The sequence below is a fragment of the Pteropus vampyrus genome, unplaced genomic scaffold (assembly GCF_000151845.1).
Source record: "Pteropus vampyrus isolate Shadow unplaced genomic scaffold, Pvam_2.0 Scaffold17, whole genome shotgun sequence".
Lineage (NCBI taxonomy): Eukaryota > Metazoa > Chordata > Mammalia > Chiroptera > Pteropodidae > Pteropus > Pteropus vampyrus.
In genome coordinates this window covers 3132143-3150738 of record NW_011888798.1, presented here as the reverse complement: position 1 = coordinate 3150738, position 18596 = coordinate 3132143, and the positions used below count along the sequence as shown (strand labels likewise).

Sequence of the window (18596 nt, the reverse complement as noted above, 5' to 3'; positions counted from 1 at the left end):
TGGTAATACTCTCTAAATACATTTCACTACCCCAGGCTAGTGGCATGACAAAATGAAGGAGCAGATTCTGTGTGTGATATTTTAAAGGAAAGGAGATGCCAAAAGCATTGCAGGAAGAAACATATCCTTAAAGATTATTACTACTACCACGGTGTCTACCAGAGTGAGAAGTAGGTGGCATAATATTCTGAGATATAAATTCTCTGAGGCAGAACATAGAATTTTACTACCTAAATGTAATAAGATGTATTGTGCTATCAGCAAAGGCCATGGAGCTCTATGTGATTAAAATAAAAAAGGAGCCAAGTATCTGCCTTTAACTACCATTTAATGATAATGATTTCTGACTTTAGCATTTATATTAGAAAGTCAAAAAATGAAGCAAGCTGCAGGCTATCTAATAATATGAATAATAATAACTAACAATTGCCCTTCTCTTCCTCTTTAGTTCTTATAGTTTACCTTTATTCTTAAAGAAAGTCCTCTTTCTTCATCTCAGTTTATATGGTAATTGAAATATTATTTTAAAGATTGTATTATATTCCACATGCCCATGAAAGTAGTGTTAGCCTTAGATTTACATTAAGAAAGAAGACTCAGAAAAGAGATACTGTATACCAGCCTTTTTTTACAGGTTATCTTATTTCACATCACTCCTTTAAAGTACGTATTGTCACTCATTTACTTTTACAAAAGTGGAAAATTAGGTCCTATAAGCTTCTATTAATTATAGTCTCATAACCAGTAGTGAACTGGAACTGGCTCAGACCAGGTAATGAAAACCAATTGTTAGGTATTCATGATTTTTATCGATATGCTGAAATTGGCTACAATGGTAGTATTCACTTCACGAAAATAAGCAAAGGTTACAAAACCGGGCTCCTCTCCTCCAGTTCTTTTGCTGATCTCTAGGGAAAGAAAAGTAATTTCCCCCCACTCTTCTGAGTTCTTGGCTGAGACCACTATAATAAAAGACAGATTAACAAGAGAAAAACAAACAAGTTTATTATCATGTATCCCTCAGGTATACGTGGAAGAGACCCAGGGAAAAATGAGTAACTATCCAAAGTGGCTTAGAATTCAGGCTTAAATATCATCTTAATATGGAAAAGAAGGAATGAAGGCCCTTTGGGGAAGAGTAAATGATTTTTAAGAAAGATGAATAGACCCGTGAATAACAAATGAGAGGCATGAAGTTTGTGTCAAAGTTTGTCTAAGCATGGTGTTGACATCTAATCTCTTTAGTGGTGAGTCAATCTTATAAGAAGAGATGAAATACTCCATGGACCTTGAGATAATCATGCTAAGCGAAATAAGCAAGACAGAAAAAGTTGAAAATCACATGATATCACTTATATGTGGGATATAAACCTAAAAGCAACAAATGAACGAGACAAACAAACAGAGACTCATAGATATGGACAATAGACTAGTGGTTACTAGAAGGTAGGGGGAAAGGGGAAGTAGACGGAGTAAAAAGGGTCGAATAAGTGGTGACAGAAATCTAACTATAGGAGATTTTATATTACATATTTAGATTGCATATTAACAATGTAAACATATGTATGCCCTATTGTTAGACGTACAGCTGAAACTTCTCGTATTTCATTAACCAATGCCACCATAAAAATAAATTAATTTAAAAAAAGAGTCGATCTTCCTTGATTGATGAAATTTATATGTCGGGGATTTACAAAAATTGAGTTTTTCTTGGAGGGTCTGTTTTTAAGCAGATAAGAGAGTTTAGAGAAAGACTTTCCCTGAATTTGATGTTTTTCAAGTCCCTACAGCTCAAGATAATATACCACAGAGACATATTATAGGGTGGCATATTCTGCTACCCTTTACCTCTGAGAACAGGTTCACCCACTACCAGTTTACTGAATTTCAGAGCATGGATTCAGTTTGCACTACACCAAAAACACATGCTTACCTTCTTTCCAAGTTTACATAGTTTCTGAATTCCTAAAGAATTAAAAGCAATCATATTCAGAGCTTCCTAAGATACAAGTTTGTAACAGCTCCCCTTTTGATCCTTTATTTAGTTTCTTCTATATTTTTCAAATGTATTTGCCTTCCTTGTTTGGTGGAAACTTTTTGAAAGTTTAATTCTCTTATGTATTTTATGTTTTTCCATTATGCCTACTGGGATATTTACTAGAATAATGAAATTAAGCTATAATATGATAGATGAAATTGCTAGAAAATAGAGCAAGATGTAGTATTGGCTTTGATTATTGGCAAGTTTATCTACTTAAAATGTCATCATGACTATAGTTACATTTTATATACTTTTATTTAATTTATAGATTATAGCAATGTATTAAAATTGAGTTTACAAGCAGTTTAATCTCTAGCCTCAAAAAATAGGTATGTTTTAGTATAGATACTCTATATGTTACAGGTATACAAGAAGAGTATTCATATAGTGTTGACATTTTCAAAATCAAAGAGAAAAAATAACAGCTTAGATTTTAAAAGATAATAATAATGAAGTAGTATATGGGTAATCTTCCCTAATCTTCAACATAAAAGAAGTCAAAGATATTTAAAAATTACAAATTAAAACACAGAGTTCTTAAGTATTACTTTTGGTTTTAGAAAGCATGCTTTCATATAATTAGCAAAACATTACACAGACTAGAAATGTCCAGTTGCTAATGTTTATATTTAAAAAATCGTGTGCATGTGCATACTCTCACACACACACACACCCGCCACACACAAGCTAAGAATATTTATGTTCCTTTTCAATTTCAGGGGAGGCTATGGTCTTGACGTAGGGAAACGTCCTTGGATTATAGGAGATGAGACTATTACAGGCCTCATGACTGACATTGTTGGTAAGTACAAAATTAATTTTTTCCAAAACAATTGTAAAGACATTATTATTTCGTTATAAATGTAGATTATAGGGTCAAAATCTTGTTGAAGAATATCTTGATTTTCTTCTATTTTAACCAATAAGAGTAAAGAGCAAGCATACCTTTATTTGAGACTTGATTGCTACAGAGAACATGATATTGTGTATTTTAAAATTAATATTTATTCCCCAATTAAAAACATAATCATTTGTTATAATTAAACAAATTTCATAAAAATCAACTTAAATTTCTAAGATTTCATTATATGGTAAAATAAACACTTACTTTCATATGCTAAAGGCCTAAAACATCAATCATTTTTTGTCTCATTTCAAAGTAATTCTTGGTGATCTATTTAAAACTAGGCTGAGCATTGTCGAAAATAATATAGTTTATGCTTTTTTTTCGGTCTATAACGTGTTTCTTAAAGTGAATGATTTGTACTCTTGGCGGTAGTCGAGCTAGTTTTAGAAGGTAAATGTGTTAACATTTTGAAAAATAATTATTTTTTTGAGTTGAACAAATATTCAATATTGCCAGAAATCTTATATGAAATTTAGAGTATTAAATACAAAAAATAATGACATTTAAGAGTTGGAGTGGTATTATTTGGAAATAAAAGGAGGACTTAGGAAAACTCTAACTTTCAAAATGGTTTTCATACCTCACTCTCTTATAGGCGTTTGTAAAAATATATTTATTGTTTCACCCCAATTGTATCCTGGCCAGTAATCAGGATCTAGAGGGAAAATAGAATTAGAGTGAAGAAAGTAGAACTTACACCCAGAAAGAATTATGGCAATTGACAATCACGAAAATCTAGGGAATATCTCATTTGTTAAAAAAATAATTATTGAACTCCTGCTGTGTGTCAGAACTTGTGGTAGACACTAAAGATAAAATCCTTACCAGCCTCATCCTCATGAGACTCCCATTAAAGATACAAAGAAATGTAAAATTAGTATATACACATCATCACATAATACAAAGAAATATAAAATTAATCATTGAGATTAGTGCTTCAAAAAAGAGGCAATTTTCAATTAATGACGGAGGACTGAACACATGCAGTTAAGCACTCTTTTTTTTAAATGTCACTAAACTACTCTTAATAGAATTAGAAAAAATAATGTGTAACCCCCAAAAGACAAATAGAATGGCAAAGGAAATGATAGCAACATTTTGGGAACTGAATAGCAAGCAAACAAACATTAAGTGTCTCTGTTTAAAAAAAAATAAATAAATAAGCTAACCAAATTCTAATCACCCATTGATGGGTGAAAAATAAACTGCCACTTGCTTTACACTGCAGATCCCTCAAAAAGCTTGGGAATTACTCCCCGTAAGCAGCTCTGGAAGTGAGAGTGAAGATAGGAATAAAAACAGAAAGATTTGTTTTTGAAAGTCTGATTAAAATGCAGTTAGAGTACCAGATCCCCTTGTTTATTTCATGCAGCCAGGTGAATCCTTCCCCACCCTGCTCAGGAGACAACTGGGTGAGTCCGGAGAAGGGAGAAGAAAGGCTCTCAGGGAAGGACACACAATATACTGTCTCAGTCAGCCTGGGCTGCCATAACAAAGTACCACAGACTGCATGGCTTAACAGACATTTACTTTTTCGCAGTCCTGGAGGGAGGCTAGAAGTTCAACAGTGGTCGGTTTCTGGTTCGGCCTCTTTTTCTGGCTTGTAGATGCTGCATCCTGTGTCCTCACATGGCCTTTCTTCTGTGCACCTCAGAGAGAAAGAGATCTCTAGTGTGTCTTCTTCATCTTATTGATTGCCAGTCCTGTCAGATTAAGGCCTTACCCTTATGATGTCATTTAACCTTCATCACTTCTGTCATATTGGCGATTAGAGCTTCAACATACAAATTTTGAGAGGATACAATACAGTTCATAACATATTCCACAGTGAAAACAAAAGAGTTAAATAAATGTTTATCTTTTGTTCTAACTTAGACCCCAGAAACCATGCAGGAGACTGGAAAAGTCTTTGTGGTATTTGGACAACCTAAATAAAGATTCTGACATGCGTTTTCCCAGTACAATGATTCAATAATGTCACTTTACATCAAACCCCAACACATGTATAAAGAACACACTCATGTTTAAAGCAGCCCAAATTAATGGACTTTTAAGGAAAATTTATTTTTAATTTATTAACTATATGAATATGTTACCTATTCAAAATGTTTAAAAACAAAAACTACTTTATAGAAGGATTGCAAGCAAAAGCAAGAGCTATTTCCTACTACTTATTATTGAGTAATCATTATACTGTATACATTTCTGTTTTATATGATTATATTATAGGATCATAATGTGACTTCTAGTTTGAGATAGCATGATAAGTACAAACTAAAAATACTCCCTTCTATTTCAAACACAGAGAAATAATAGAAAAAATAAATTTACAAACATATAGTAACATTAAAAAAATAGAAATTTTTCACAGACCAGAAATATAGCCATTGCTGAAGAAAGGAGTGGCTGGAAGCATAGAAAGGCAGTATTTTGGGGGCCGCACATGCAGCCAGGTCGAGTGTGTAGGGCCTGAGTCCAGGACTCGCCCACAAAGCCCCAAGGCTAATCTGCTTGGCTCTGGGTACCTGGGGCTGGGATTCGGAGCCAGAATTTTTGTCTGCTGGGGCAGGTAAAGGCGAAAACCGAGCATCTCCTGTCAGACCAGTGAGGGAACACAATGTTTGATGAGGCTGTCAGCATTAGTTAGAGGAGTGTGTATTTATTGGAGAAAATAACGACTTAAATAATCCTGGATTGAGTTTAAAGGTGTGCTAAATAGTTGTTTAATAATGCTTTCGTTTGTCTTCACTTTTTAGATGCCACTAATATTCATTCAAATGTCTAACATGTAAATAAAAATTTTGAAAAAAATCCTGGATTAATTTGACCTGAGGATATATATTTCCTTAGTTGTAGGTCTTATTTTTTTCTTTCCTGAGTTTGCTTTCAGAATATCAATTTTATTCTAATCCTGTTAATTTGTTCTTAATATTTATCATTCTCTAAAGAAGAGTTTGGAGGTTAATATACAGGCCAGGGAGTGGTAAGGTGATATTATTTAGTGAGATTTATTTATGAAGCAAATCAATCCTGTAAAAAGACTTCTTTTGACATTTAAGAGTTTATACCTCTATTGCTACTTATTAAATGTGCACGTGTTTTGGTGCCCGATAAATACATATATGTCACAATGATTCCTAAAATTTCAAACCAGCCACCTTTCATTATCTTTAATAAAGAAAATTAAAAAAAATTAAATATCCAAATTGGATGGATAAAGAGACCAAATATATTTAATTTTTTAAAGAATACTTATTAACTCTAGCTTTCAGAGGTTTTGTTTGTCTTTGAAATACCATACAAAGTTATAACACATATGGAACAAATTTCTTTTCATTTTCTGTGTTTTTATCATATTTCATTTCAAAATTGTCAATGAATGAAGGGAATCTAGTTTAATGGTTATTTTATTGTTTGTTTTGTTTTCTACAATTCATGTTTTATCAGGGAAAATATTTCTACTATTTGTTGACCAAAGGAATAAAAATTGACAGTGTCTGAAAAAGTGTATTATAGGCAATATTTTAAAAGTTTGCTATTTTTCTTTAAATTTTAGCAACTATAACCCCTCAAATTTATTTATTTTAAAAATTATATATATTAGTCAGAGAAATGTTTCTTAAGTCGAGTTGAAAAATTAGAGTTCACTGTTTGCTTTAGTAGAAACTTTTTTTAGAAGATGTTTGTGTGTGTATTTGTGTTTATTTTCTTGGTTACAAATTCCATTCAGGTTCCCTTTTTGCCCTAGTTGCTAGGAAGTTCTAAGAAAATTTGGTCAAGTTTTAAGTAGAAAAACACTTAATAGATTCTAATTTGTTTCTCATCTGCATATATTGTACTCTGTACTTACTTTTTATCATTTTCCTCATGTGGTAATACAAGAAACCTGAAATCCTCTTTGAAAGTAGACATGCTATAAATCATAAAATAATTAAAATAACTATATGACAACTACAGTAAAGAGCAGTAGAAATCATATTTATTTTTGCTACTTTCTAAGCTATCTAATTGTGTTATGAACAAAAAGATAAGTTGTATATTTTAGGCTATGATTGAATCTTACAGGTTCTTAAAAAACACAGCCTTTATTTTACCATAAAATATCTCAAGAAGAAGTAACAGGAGAATAATAAAAATTACTATGTGTAAAATTGGTAGAGTGGATAGAGAGAAGGAAGAGACAATAAGCAACGATATTTATTCATGGACACAGAAAAGAATTTAAATTTTAGATGAGAAGAAAAGCTATTAAGAAAACATTTTATAGAGAGCCAACAGTTCTGCAAAACATAAAATAACTTTCTCTTATAATTAATTTCATATTATCACGATGCTAGAAATAGAATTGCTGAAGAGTATTATTAGCATTATTATTAAACTTACTTCTCCCTGGGTACATAAAAATCACAAAGGGATAGATACATGCATTCTAGCTTATAAAAAATTGTAATGTGAACATAAATTTGCTTTATGAAATTTGTGGTTGACCCTCAGAGAAGCAATAATCCCTGGAAACGCTCTCTAAAGAGTTTTCAATGCTCAGCCATACAGTAGCCACCTCTATAAGCCAAAGAAATTTGCTATTTGAAAAATAGAGTGGAAAGTTTTTGGACTTTGCCTAACTACAAACCTTATGACCAAATCCACAATAACATTTGCATCTGCTTAATAAAATGTACAGAAAATAGTATGGCAGTTGGAAGACCCATCATGAATCTCGTTATCAAATGCTAAGCAGCTGGGGGCTCTGTCATCTTCACTTTACAATATATTTGAAATTACAATTAGACGCAGAGGGAATTTGGTGATAAACATGGACCTCCTATATTTGACTTACAGGGAGTAAGCAGATAATGTAGACAACTCTTCCAAATGTAATTTGAACAAAAGATTTTAATTCTTTATTTTTTTTTCTACAAGAGAGTAAGTTTTTGTCTACTTTCTATCTGCAAGACTTTAGGCAAGTCAATTCATCTCTTTGGACATCAGTTTCCTCATTGATAAAATATGGAAAATCAAAGTAGATACCTTATCAGGTTACTGTGAAGACTACGTGAGATAATACAAGTCATATATTTAGAAGTATTGGCACATCATAAAGGTTCAGTAAACTTTAGCTTGCCAGACATTAGACAAAAGGGCAGAGCTTGCATCTAACTAAGTTTCACCTTCTGGTAAAGCAAAATATTATGTTCGTTAAGTAAATAATCAGGAAATCACTCCTCAAATGAGAGTCCTGGCTCACACTCATCTCAGGTGAAGTGATTCAAATCTTGGCATTTATTGCAATGAGTTCTGATGACCTTTAAAGTAAAGACTCTTTCAAAACCCGATAATATTTCTGGAAGTTTTTTTTTTTTTTTTCTTTTTAATTTACTCCCCAATACTTATAGTTCTTGATGTAGCAACATTAATTTTAAAAAAGTTCTTAGGAAAAAGAAGACAAACAAAGAAAAACAACATGAAAGAATTTCAGTTTACTTTTTTTTAAAGGTTTGTTTTCTTGTGGAATTCTGATATTAAAATACGTTGGTTTCAGAAATAGAAATTGAATTAAAAGAGAAGAAAAATGGGTAACTTTTCTTTTAAAAATACACTAAAAATTCGTCTGACTTATAGCACTTTGAAGTGAAAAATACTTCATTATTTGGTGCCTTTAGGTTATATTTAGAATAAACATTTCAGTTAATGTTCTATAACTTTAATATTAACACCACTCTCAGATACACATGTGTGTGCATGTTCACACAATAGATTGACCCAGTCTTTGATAAAATTCAGTAGCAGATGAGGAGAGCATTTTGTGAAGCACTTGGTGGAATTTAATTTAAAGTATTCTAATGTGAAATAATTTTTGTGCAAGTGGTCAGAGAAGCCATTCGAGGCAGCAAAGGATTATTTATAAAGAATTGGTTTGGTGTTAGCACGCCATGGAATGTGAGGGGAGGAAAGCACAATGCCAAGTGTGTCTCTACATTAATTCATCCCCATACATCTAGTTCATCACATGTCCATGCAAGAGAAAATTTAGGTGATCCCAAATGAATGCTGTACTGTTGAGAGGACTAAAATTTTCCAGGAATCTATAATCATTTTAATCAGAATGTAAACATTAAGCAAAAATAGAATGTCTGAGCTTCTATAGAAAGTCTCCCTTACCCCTTTCCTACTCTTTCATTTCTTTGTTTTCATTTTGTGATAACATGTTTTCTTTTTATTTCTTTTCCTCATTATAGTACATTCTTTCAAATGATTCCCTTTCTAGTAATTCTGCTCACCCTTATATTACGTTTTCTTCCTTTCCTTCTTCCACTCTCCCTGCCAAAGTATTTTTTATTAAAATAAATGGTTTTCAGAAAAGATGCACATAAATAATTAACAGAATAATATCAGATTACATCTTAGATAATTTTTGTCTTATAAATAACAGTAAAAACTTATACTATAATGCAAATAAATAAATAAAATAAAGTTGGTATAATTTATTTTACTATATTTCAAAAAGATTTTTTTTATATTGTAGAAGACATATACCACTGTATAAGTTTTTTGTATTCATATCTATCTAATATGTTTAAGAGAAATTTTACTTAGTGCTAGGAATATAGAATGAGATTGTTCCTTTCGCCGCTTAAGTTCAGATACTGTACACCTTATAATGACCACAGATACAATCACCACTTGTTTACCTGCCTTGCACATTAAAGAGTAAAACCCATCTGCCAAATGCAACAAGAAGGGTTTTTTGTTTGTTTATTTGTTTATTTTTTGACTAGATAAAGACAAGGGCCCTTCCTTAAATGGCTATGTTGAAATCTACATTCCTAAGTTGTACACTTATTTCCAGTGGCCTCCCCTCAAGTCAACTTATCCTAGAATCTATTGATTAGGTTAATTATTCCATTTACTGTCTATTCTTTTAAAATGGGACTCTAGCAAAAGTATCTCTGTGGATACAAATATCAGACTTGTATTATACATTTTCCTTAACACTTAGTACAGCCTCACAAACATTAAAGCTCATAGTCCAGTTTCCTCAGTGATGGTAAAGAAACATTATTCTGATTCGCCAGTCTAATTTCCTTTAAAAGAAATCATAAGAACTAAAAATAGGGAAAGTAATATTATTATTGTTATTATGTGCTGTGTTCTTAAGTGTCCAATGTCTGCTTTTCTCTGGGTCTATTTCTAGTACCAAAATCTTCCATAATAGGAATTAGATCAGGTTATAATTGTGTAGTGGGTATCTTAATTTTGCATATTTTCTCCATCAGACAATACATATCTATATTTTCTTACATTAATGTGTATGAATAAGCCCCAGATCTATTTAGCTATTTGCATTTTATTCTCTAGCTCTTTTGTCTTATAAGCTATTATATATCTTACTGTAATAACAATGAATTATGTTTGGCAAAGTAGCCTTCTTTTAGGTGCATTTTAATTTGATGTTAGAAACAACCAACTTTAAAAATGTTATTGGCCTTCATTTCTTTCAAGTTTTCTTTTGGAAATACACTTATCACAAAAATGTGCTCTGTGGGAATTTGACAAACTTGCTGATGCTAGTATAAATCATTTTTAGTTTACAGGAAAAAGCAAATGCTTCATTATTTTGTTGTTATTGTTTACTAAATTCAAAAGGAAATATAATTTTTAGCTAGCTATGTGCATATAAGTCCAAATATCATTTGATAAAATGAGTCAAGTGGGAAAACTTCATTTCTTTATGATGACATATCAAATATGCCCTTATTTCTAAAAACATTAAGAATGAAGGAGTGACATCACCCCACTTTATTTTTCTAAGTATCTTTAGCGCTAATAGAAAAATTTTAATAATGACATTTCTTTGCAGGAGCCAATGAGAAAGAAATAGCCCTAATGAATGGTTTAACTGTTAATTTACATCTTCTACTAGTAAGTTACCTTTCCCACTAATGTTTAATGTACACTCAATTTACAGAATCTAAAATTTTTCTATCTTTAATTCATGAGCATTTAGTGGTTAACTTATTTAAAATAAATTGTGAGGTTATTTTCACTTTTACCAGTAAATGCTGGACCATGATAGAATGGCTTCTTCATAATCATGATAGAGTTGACTCTTGCAAAGAGCTTTAGAATAATGAAGAGCTCTTATCGCAGAACATAAAAGAGTCATAGTGGGTAAAAAAGCAAAATCGCCTGCAAATACACAAAACAGTGTAGAAACGCTAGCAAATACCGAGCTTTTCAGTTTTTCAATGTGCTGGACTATAGCAGGGTAAGATTATGGATCACTATGTTTTTGTAGGTTAATTTTGGGAGATTAAGTTAAAAAATTTGAAAATAAAATTAAATTGGAGGAAAAGAACTTAGTACCTTAAATGACTTGTTTAAAATGATTCTTACATTCTAAGTATTTAATAAATGTTTATAACTTAAAATAAATATATTCTTGATTTGGAATATGGTGATTATAGTAATTGCTTGATGCTTTAAAAAATGTTTATTTTTTAAGTAAATTTTAAAAACATGTCTAGATGGCCAAGATACACAATGAAGATTTTATTTTATTTTACTTTATTTTATTTTATTTTATTTTATTTTATTTTAGTAAAATGGAAAAAATGATTTTTAAATATTACTGAAGAAACATACTTGTGCAGTACACTAAGTATCATGATAAACAACATAGTTTTAAGTTCAGACACCCCTGGATTTGACTCTCAGCTGTTATTTAATGCTGTTTGACTTTGGACAAGTTTTTTGGCATTTCTAAATCTTATTTTTCTCCTCTGTAAAAACGAGGACAAAATACCTACCTTGTAGGTATGTAAGAGTATGAAATGTAATAATATGTGAAAATTATTTTAGCATCCAGGTTGATGACCAACACCAATTAACAGTAGCAGTCATTTTCCTTGTTATCATTGTCGGTCTCATTCTGTAGGAAAAAATAAAAAGATCCCTCTAAACAAATGAGCCACTTCTCTCTGTTGCCTCTAGAAATGTCAAGTATTTCATGTTAGGGCTAAGGTACTTTTTGTTGCACCTAAAATAAAATCCCATGAAATAATAAAGCAGTGGAAATATTATTTACTAGGAACCAAATTGGCAGTGCAAGATAACTCATTATTAATAAGACATACATAAAACATGAGCTTTTCAGTCTTACAATAAAGAAATTGCCATTAAGTGCATTGGGAAGATAGTTTTTCAATTAAAATTTAAGTAAAGTTTGAGAATTTGTATTTATCTGATTTCCATTTTCTCCTGAATTTGCTTCTCCATCAATAAATGTAATGAGCCGATATCATCTTCTTCTTTATAATTCATCAGAAACAAGGCTAAATGGAAAGGGTACCTTTGACAGACATCTAGATTTGTAATTAATTAATGCCTTTAAATGCTGGAGATTATAAAACAAAAGTGTGGCGTAAAACAAATAAATGTAGAAATTGTGCATTAATGCTTTTCTCAATAAATCCATTTCATTACAGTTATCGTTTTTTAAGCCTACACCAAAACGGTATAAAATTCTTCTGGAAGCCAAAGCTTTCCCTTCAGATCATGTAAGGATTCTTCAAATTATATTTACATTCTTTCTGTTCTTCCCAGAGGAGCATGTCATTTTTCTGACTTGAATATTTATTCACTAGTCTTTTCTCAATAACCTCAGACTAAAAAGATCTGTCAAATGCTTTTGATTTAGGCATTTAAATAAATAAAGTGTAGCTTTATTTCTTTTGTTCAAGTAAAACATGTGCTGAGGAGGAAAGAATTGAATAGGAACATTGATTTATTAGTCTTTTTTAACTGCATTGAGCAAATTACTGGTCTAAAGCAAGTGCAGTTATAATGTTTTGTTAATTCTTGTTATTTTATTTTATGAAATCAAATCGATACATGCCCCAGTGCTAACCATTTAGCTACAGTGAATAGAAATATAAACTTTTATTTGTCCATTTGTTTTTATAACATGCTAGCATAATTACTGGTGCTTTAGTATTGAAAAAATATATTTATAAGAGATTAAAAATATTTCTCATGGATCACTAAAAAATTCATGCTATTTTTTCAGCAATTCAGTCGATAAGAAATTTGATTGTTCTAGACACGGACACATAAAACTATATTACACGTTTCAGTTTTAGTGTTAGAGAAACCTGATTTTTGTCTTTATATTATCACTGTTAACTATTCTAGCTCACATCTTGTAATTTTAAGGCATTTCATTATGTCCAAATTAATAGTCATTATCTTACTAAAAAGGATCGAACCTTAATATCTTGAAAAAAACTCAGAGCCCCCATAATTGCTTGCTATCGTTCACATCTTGTACTCTCAATGAAGGGAAATTTTTGGCGTTCTTTCCTTGTACTAGCTTACTCTTTCTAAAGTGAGTCATTTCTATATTCTAGTTCAAGTCTAGGAAGTCCATACTATTCACCTTGGAATTTTGTAAACTCTGGTGTTGACTTATATAGGTGATTTAATATTTAACTAAAAAAAAATCTCTTGTAACTCCCTAAAGTCTAGATGACTCCTATGTTTCCATTTATCTCTGATATTTAGTGTTTCAAGGAATATTCAGATTCTTGTATGCAAATTATATTAAACATTTCTTTTCTGATACATTATTTAGTCAGTTTTAATCTTGACCTTGAATTTTATATCATAAAATATTTTTATTCTTATTTTATTATTTATTTTCAGACCTATTTCAAAGTACTTCTGTGCATTGGACTTGATTTAATAAATCATCTTTCTTTTCCAGTATGCTATTGAATCACAGCTTCAACTTCATGGACTTGACATTGAGAAGAGTATGCTGATTATAAAGCCAAGAGAGGTACATGTGATAGAGAAATAAATAATAAACATTCGACATGCTTCTATTTGTATTTTTTTTCCTCATTTTTCTCAAATGTTTGTTATCTTTATTACTTTAATGGAATTCTCAAGAAAGTATAAAAGACCTATACTTCTGTTACTAGTAGGTCATTTTGCTTAAAATGGAGAATTAACTCAGAAGTGCATTTTCATTTTAAGGCTAGTCATATTATAAGCAAATTGTTTTTCTGTTAACAGCACTAGAGTCTTCTATACCCTTCATTGGGATGGGAAGAGATGACAAATTACATATATCATTTTCAATTTCAAATGCCATTGCCTGTGGATGCCATAAAAATTGTATTAAAGACTGGTGATATTTGTTGAAATTGCATGATACTTATCTTTTATGTCTTAATATAAGTATCAAGTGTTTTCCTTTGAGCTTAGACTAGAGTATAGAAAGGGAAGTGGTATAGTGGAAAAAGTTTGGGCTTTATACCTGGCTAATATATACCCTAGAGAAATCCCAGACTCACAACTTTCTGGGACTAAGAGACTTTGGGAAAGTCATTTGGTCTCTGTGATTCCTTCATCTTTAAATAGATAACAAAGGAAATACCTCATCAAACTTGACCTATGTTCAAAGTCTAAAACACTGCACAATTTACATTAATAGAGATATAAGACTACGTTGTATAAACTTTGACATCTAAACCCTGAAACTTGTGAAATATCACACCAAGAGATCCACGCAGAGTAAATTTTAGGTTTCACAAATGATGCTCCCAGGCTGTTAACTCAGTGTTTGAGGAATTATTTCTTTCAACCCAGAATACTTTGAGAAATTAAAATCTACTTCATTCACTTTTATTTGCCAAAATGTAATAAATCAATGAAGTAGAAAGTTCTCACACCTGTGAGAGGATACCTTTTTTATAGGTCATATATAAATTGCTAATTTCTAGCAAAAATGAATATAGTCACTGACATACTACAAGTCTTAATGTTAAAAGTGACAAGTGTTGTGGAACCTCATGAGTTAATCATAATCTTGGGAGCATTCTTCATCACTACTAGATTAGCACAAGTCAACATGAGAGAGGACTATATCTTACCTTTAAGAAATATATTTCTTATTTGCTTAATATTGAATTTCTTAAAGTTCTATATTAAATGTTAATATATATAGTACTTTCCCTAATGGTTTTTTTTTTTTTTGAAATTTTGGTGGACAAATCATATTAGATTTTTCTAAGAAAAATTTTTGAATTACCATGTTATTTGTTTTACTTAGACTTTTTCTTAGAATTACCGAAATCCTTTCCTTCATACATAAAATGTACATCACTTAATAATTCAGAGATTTTAATATTAATACTGTTTTTATAGATTCCCATTTTGTAAACAAGTTTCAAGCTTCTAGTAGAAACTAGAATATTTGTGATATATATGTAATATATGCCGAACATGGGACACAGTAATTGACAAGTAACAAGAATGATCAACAATTAAAAATAACTGAAGAAAAATTTATAAATGCCTTAATGAGCTTCCCTCAAATATTAATACATTTAATGATGGTTTGACCTCAAAATCATGTTAGATTTATCACTGGAAAAAATTCATGAGGACTTAATAAATAAATAAGTCCTCATGAATTTTATGAGGACTTATTTATTTATTTAAATAAATAAAAATTGTTAGGATACAAGAAGATACTTCATATTTAACTGATATCTTTTTGCTCATGTTGTTTGTAAGACCAAACCTAAATTTATTCACAATTTTTACTAAGTAACCAATCATTAGTCTTAGGTGAGAAGATGTGGAGAAAAATAATTGAGTTTTATTGATATTTTTCTTCATGTTTGGGCCTTGATCTTTAAATTGATGTGGAAGAGGTTTAATTCTTAAGTTAACAGGAGGTATTGGTTAGGTTGTATTCAGATGAAAGATGCATAGATGTTTTTATTCTGCAAAAAACAACATGATATTAGATTGATAGGTGAAATGCTAATTTTTAAGAAATTGTTCTTGCCATTTAATATTTCATGGACTTGTACTTTCTGATATTTTATTGGATGGAAATAAAGAAGAAACAATTTATAAGTATATAAATAGTAAAGATTAATTGAAAAACTGAAGAGTAAGTCAAGTAAAGTTTTGCAAAGACTTAATTTTATAAAACTCTAGTATTTTATTATCAGTACCTAATAATAACAAAAAGCATGCTCAAATGCCACTCTCTTGCCAAATTTTTGAAGATCATTGATCTGAAAAAAATTATCTTTGATTTTACTTATGGTGAGAAAGAGCTCACGGTGAATTTTAGATTGGGAACTATGAAGTGAGAAATTTAGCATTGTGGATATAAATGTAACTTATGCCTAACTCTACTTTAGGGAGAAGAAATCTTGAGAACAGAAGATATTCTTGAAGTAATAGAGAAGGAAGGAGACTCGATTGCAGTGATCTTGTTCTGTGGGCTGCATTATTATACTGGACAGCTCTTTAATATACACGCCATCACACAAGCTGGGCAAGCAAAGGTATGCACTTCATTTGCTCCTTCCCACCTCATCACAAATATCACTCTACTGAGGAGTATTTGAACTTCTAGTGAAATATCTTTGTTTGTGCCTATGTAAAATTACTTAAAGAGTTAAAAAAAAAAAAAGAGTAAGCTTTACACTTAAAAAACCTGTACTCTTTTTTTCCTTAAGCTATTTCTCTATTTAAACCTCTTTTTATCAATTCTGTAGTCTCATCTACTTACTAGTGTCTGTTTTCTCAGTGTTTACCTCTGGTCGGCAGGACAGGTGAGCTTCCAGTAGGTGATGTCATTAGTACTGAGCTGCTCATTCAGCAGGACACAGACAGAATATTTAGGATAGTAACTACATGTTAGGACTGTTAGAAACTCAAGTCTGGTATTTTGTTATACTATATCTCATTTTAATATAATTCAGTTCTCACTTAACCCTAGGTACCTGAAGAAGGAGAGGTGCAGAATAAAAGTTGATCAGTAGATTGAGTTTCACACAGTTTATTTTAAGGAAGCTATTTTTTCCCCAAGAATCTTAAGAAATTATTATACTTCCTATAATGAGAGATTTCCTTACATATCACTAAATCACACTTAAATTGGTTACCATTTTGAAATCGTGTCTCTTTATATGTGTATTTGTAAAACACTGATTTTAATATTTGTATGGAAAAAGAAATTAGAGAGGAGCAACAGTCAACAGTGACAATTTGGATTTAAAATCCTTAACTAATAGTTCTATTTGAATCAGCAATCAAGTCATGTATTTAAAAGATGACCATCGAATTTTGTTCTGAACATTAATAAGTCATGGGATTAATGTATGTGTGAGGTCTAGTTAATATACTCAGTTATTGAAGCTAATGAATGGAACTAATGAAAAGAAATTTAGCACCATTATCAGCAGTCTCTAGGAATTTGCAGCCACGACTTCCAACTGATTTGATGGATAACTGTGAAAGTGGTACATTCAAAAGATATAAAGATAATATCTTCTTAATTTAGATATTAAATGTTAAGCATCAAAATAAAGGGAAGCCAATAAAAAGTCATATTTTAAAATGTTATGCAAGTAATCAGCAGTCTCTGAATCCCTCAGTATACATGTACGTCTCATTAACCTTCATAGAAATGAGGCAGGAAGATAGAGGAAAGACGGCGGGTTTTGGAATCAATCATACAATCTGAGGTTCAAATCTTGGCTACATAATTTAATTGTTATATGATCTCAAACAAGTTGCTTAACTTTTCTACGTCTCTTTTTAAAAGTGTTTTCTTTGGCGGGGATAATAAGACCTGGTTCATAAATTCAATGTAGAGATAAGAGTATAAAATATCTACTGGAGTGTACAGATTCAGCTGTTAAGTGATAGTTGCCTCCTCTGCCTTCTACTGTCCAATAAATATGCAGTTATAGAAAGTGACTCAGATGGAAATAATCCTTTATTTCTCATTAAAAAGCATTAAAAAGCAAAATATATTTGTTTACTTAGTTATATATATAATTCTTTCTTAACTACTGTGGTTGCTAAAACCATTCTCTCAGCACTTTGCATGCTTTCTTTCACTTAAAAAAATATATAAGTGCCTACCAACTGAAACTCTCTTGTAGCTTTCAGTCAAATAAAGGAAGGTAAGAATGAGCAGTTCCATTTAAATTTAACCACACAGAAGTGATGGATACCATGGAAGATAAATGGTGATATAGCAGACTTAGATATATCCATTATAAAGTTATTCTAACAAACATTTATACTCTTGCTAGACAATCCCATCCCCCTGCCCTCCCGCCCCAGCCTCAATGAAAGTTGAGAAAAATTCTTTAACATGTAGATTTACATTGCTATCTTGTGTGATCTATGAAGATAAATCTCAATGAGAGGCAGAGAATATATTAAAGTAGTAAAATCAAGAAAGAGTTTGGAAATTTTAGGCAAGAAAATGCTGTTAGAAATGGCTAAATGAAATAAAAAAGAGGAAAAGTTTCAGAAATGAAGTATGGTAGGAATCAAAAATAGTGTTGGGATGGAGCAAGGTACATCAACAAGAGTAGATTTTGAAATAGAACTTTAAAATTACGTAAAAGAGAAGTGAGGACAAGAATTTTGAAAACTATATTAAAGAAAATCATGACTACGAAAAAGAGCACAAATCATAAGTGATTTGATGAGTTATTTTGAACCCTTAAAACCACACACCTACATCAAGAAACTTCTAGGACATTCATAACACTCAGAATCCTCAAGTGTGTGTTCCCCAAAATACTGCCTGTTACCTCTCTT

General features: G+C 31.0%; 1 protein-coding gene across 1 annotated transcript in view; it reads left to right on the top strand.

Moving 5' to 3' along the window:
• The window catches only part of KYNU (kynureninase), a 110585-nt gene that overhangs the window by 38963 nt on the left and 53026 nt on the right, over positions 1-18596 (top strand). The window contains exons 3-7 of the mRNA XM_011354473.1: positions 2761-2843; positions 10807-10868; positions 12434-12505; positions 13711-13785; positions 16172-16318. Coding sequence (XP_011352775.1) covers positions 2761-2843; positions 10807-10868; positions 12434-12505; positions 13711-13785; positions 16172-16318 — 439 coding nt within the window. The remainder of the gene's footprint in view (positions 1-2760; positions 2844-10806; positions 10869-12433; positions 12506-13710; positions 13786-16171; positions 16319-18596) is intronic.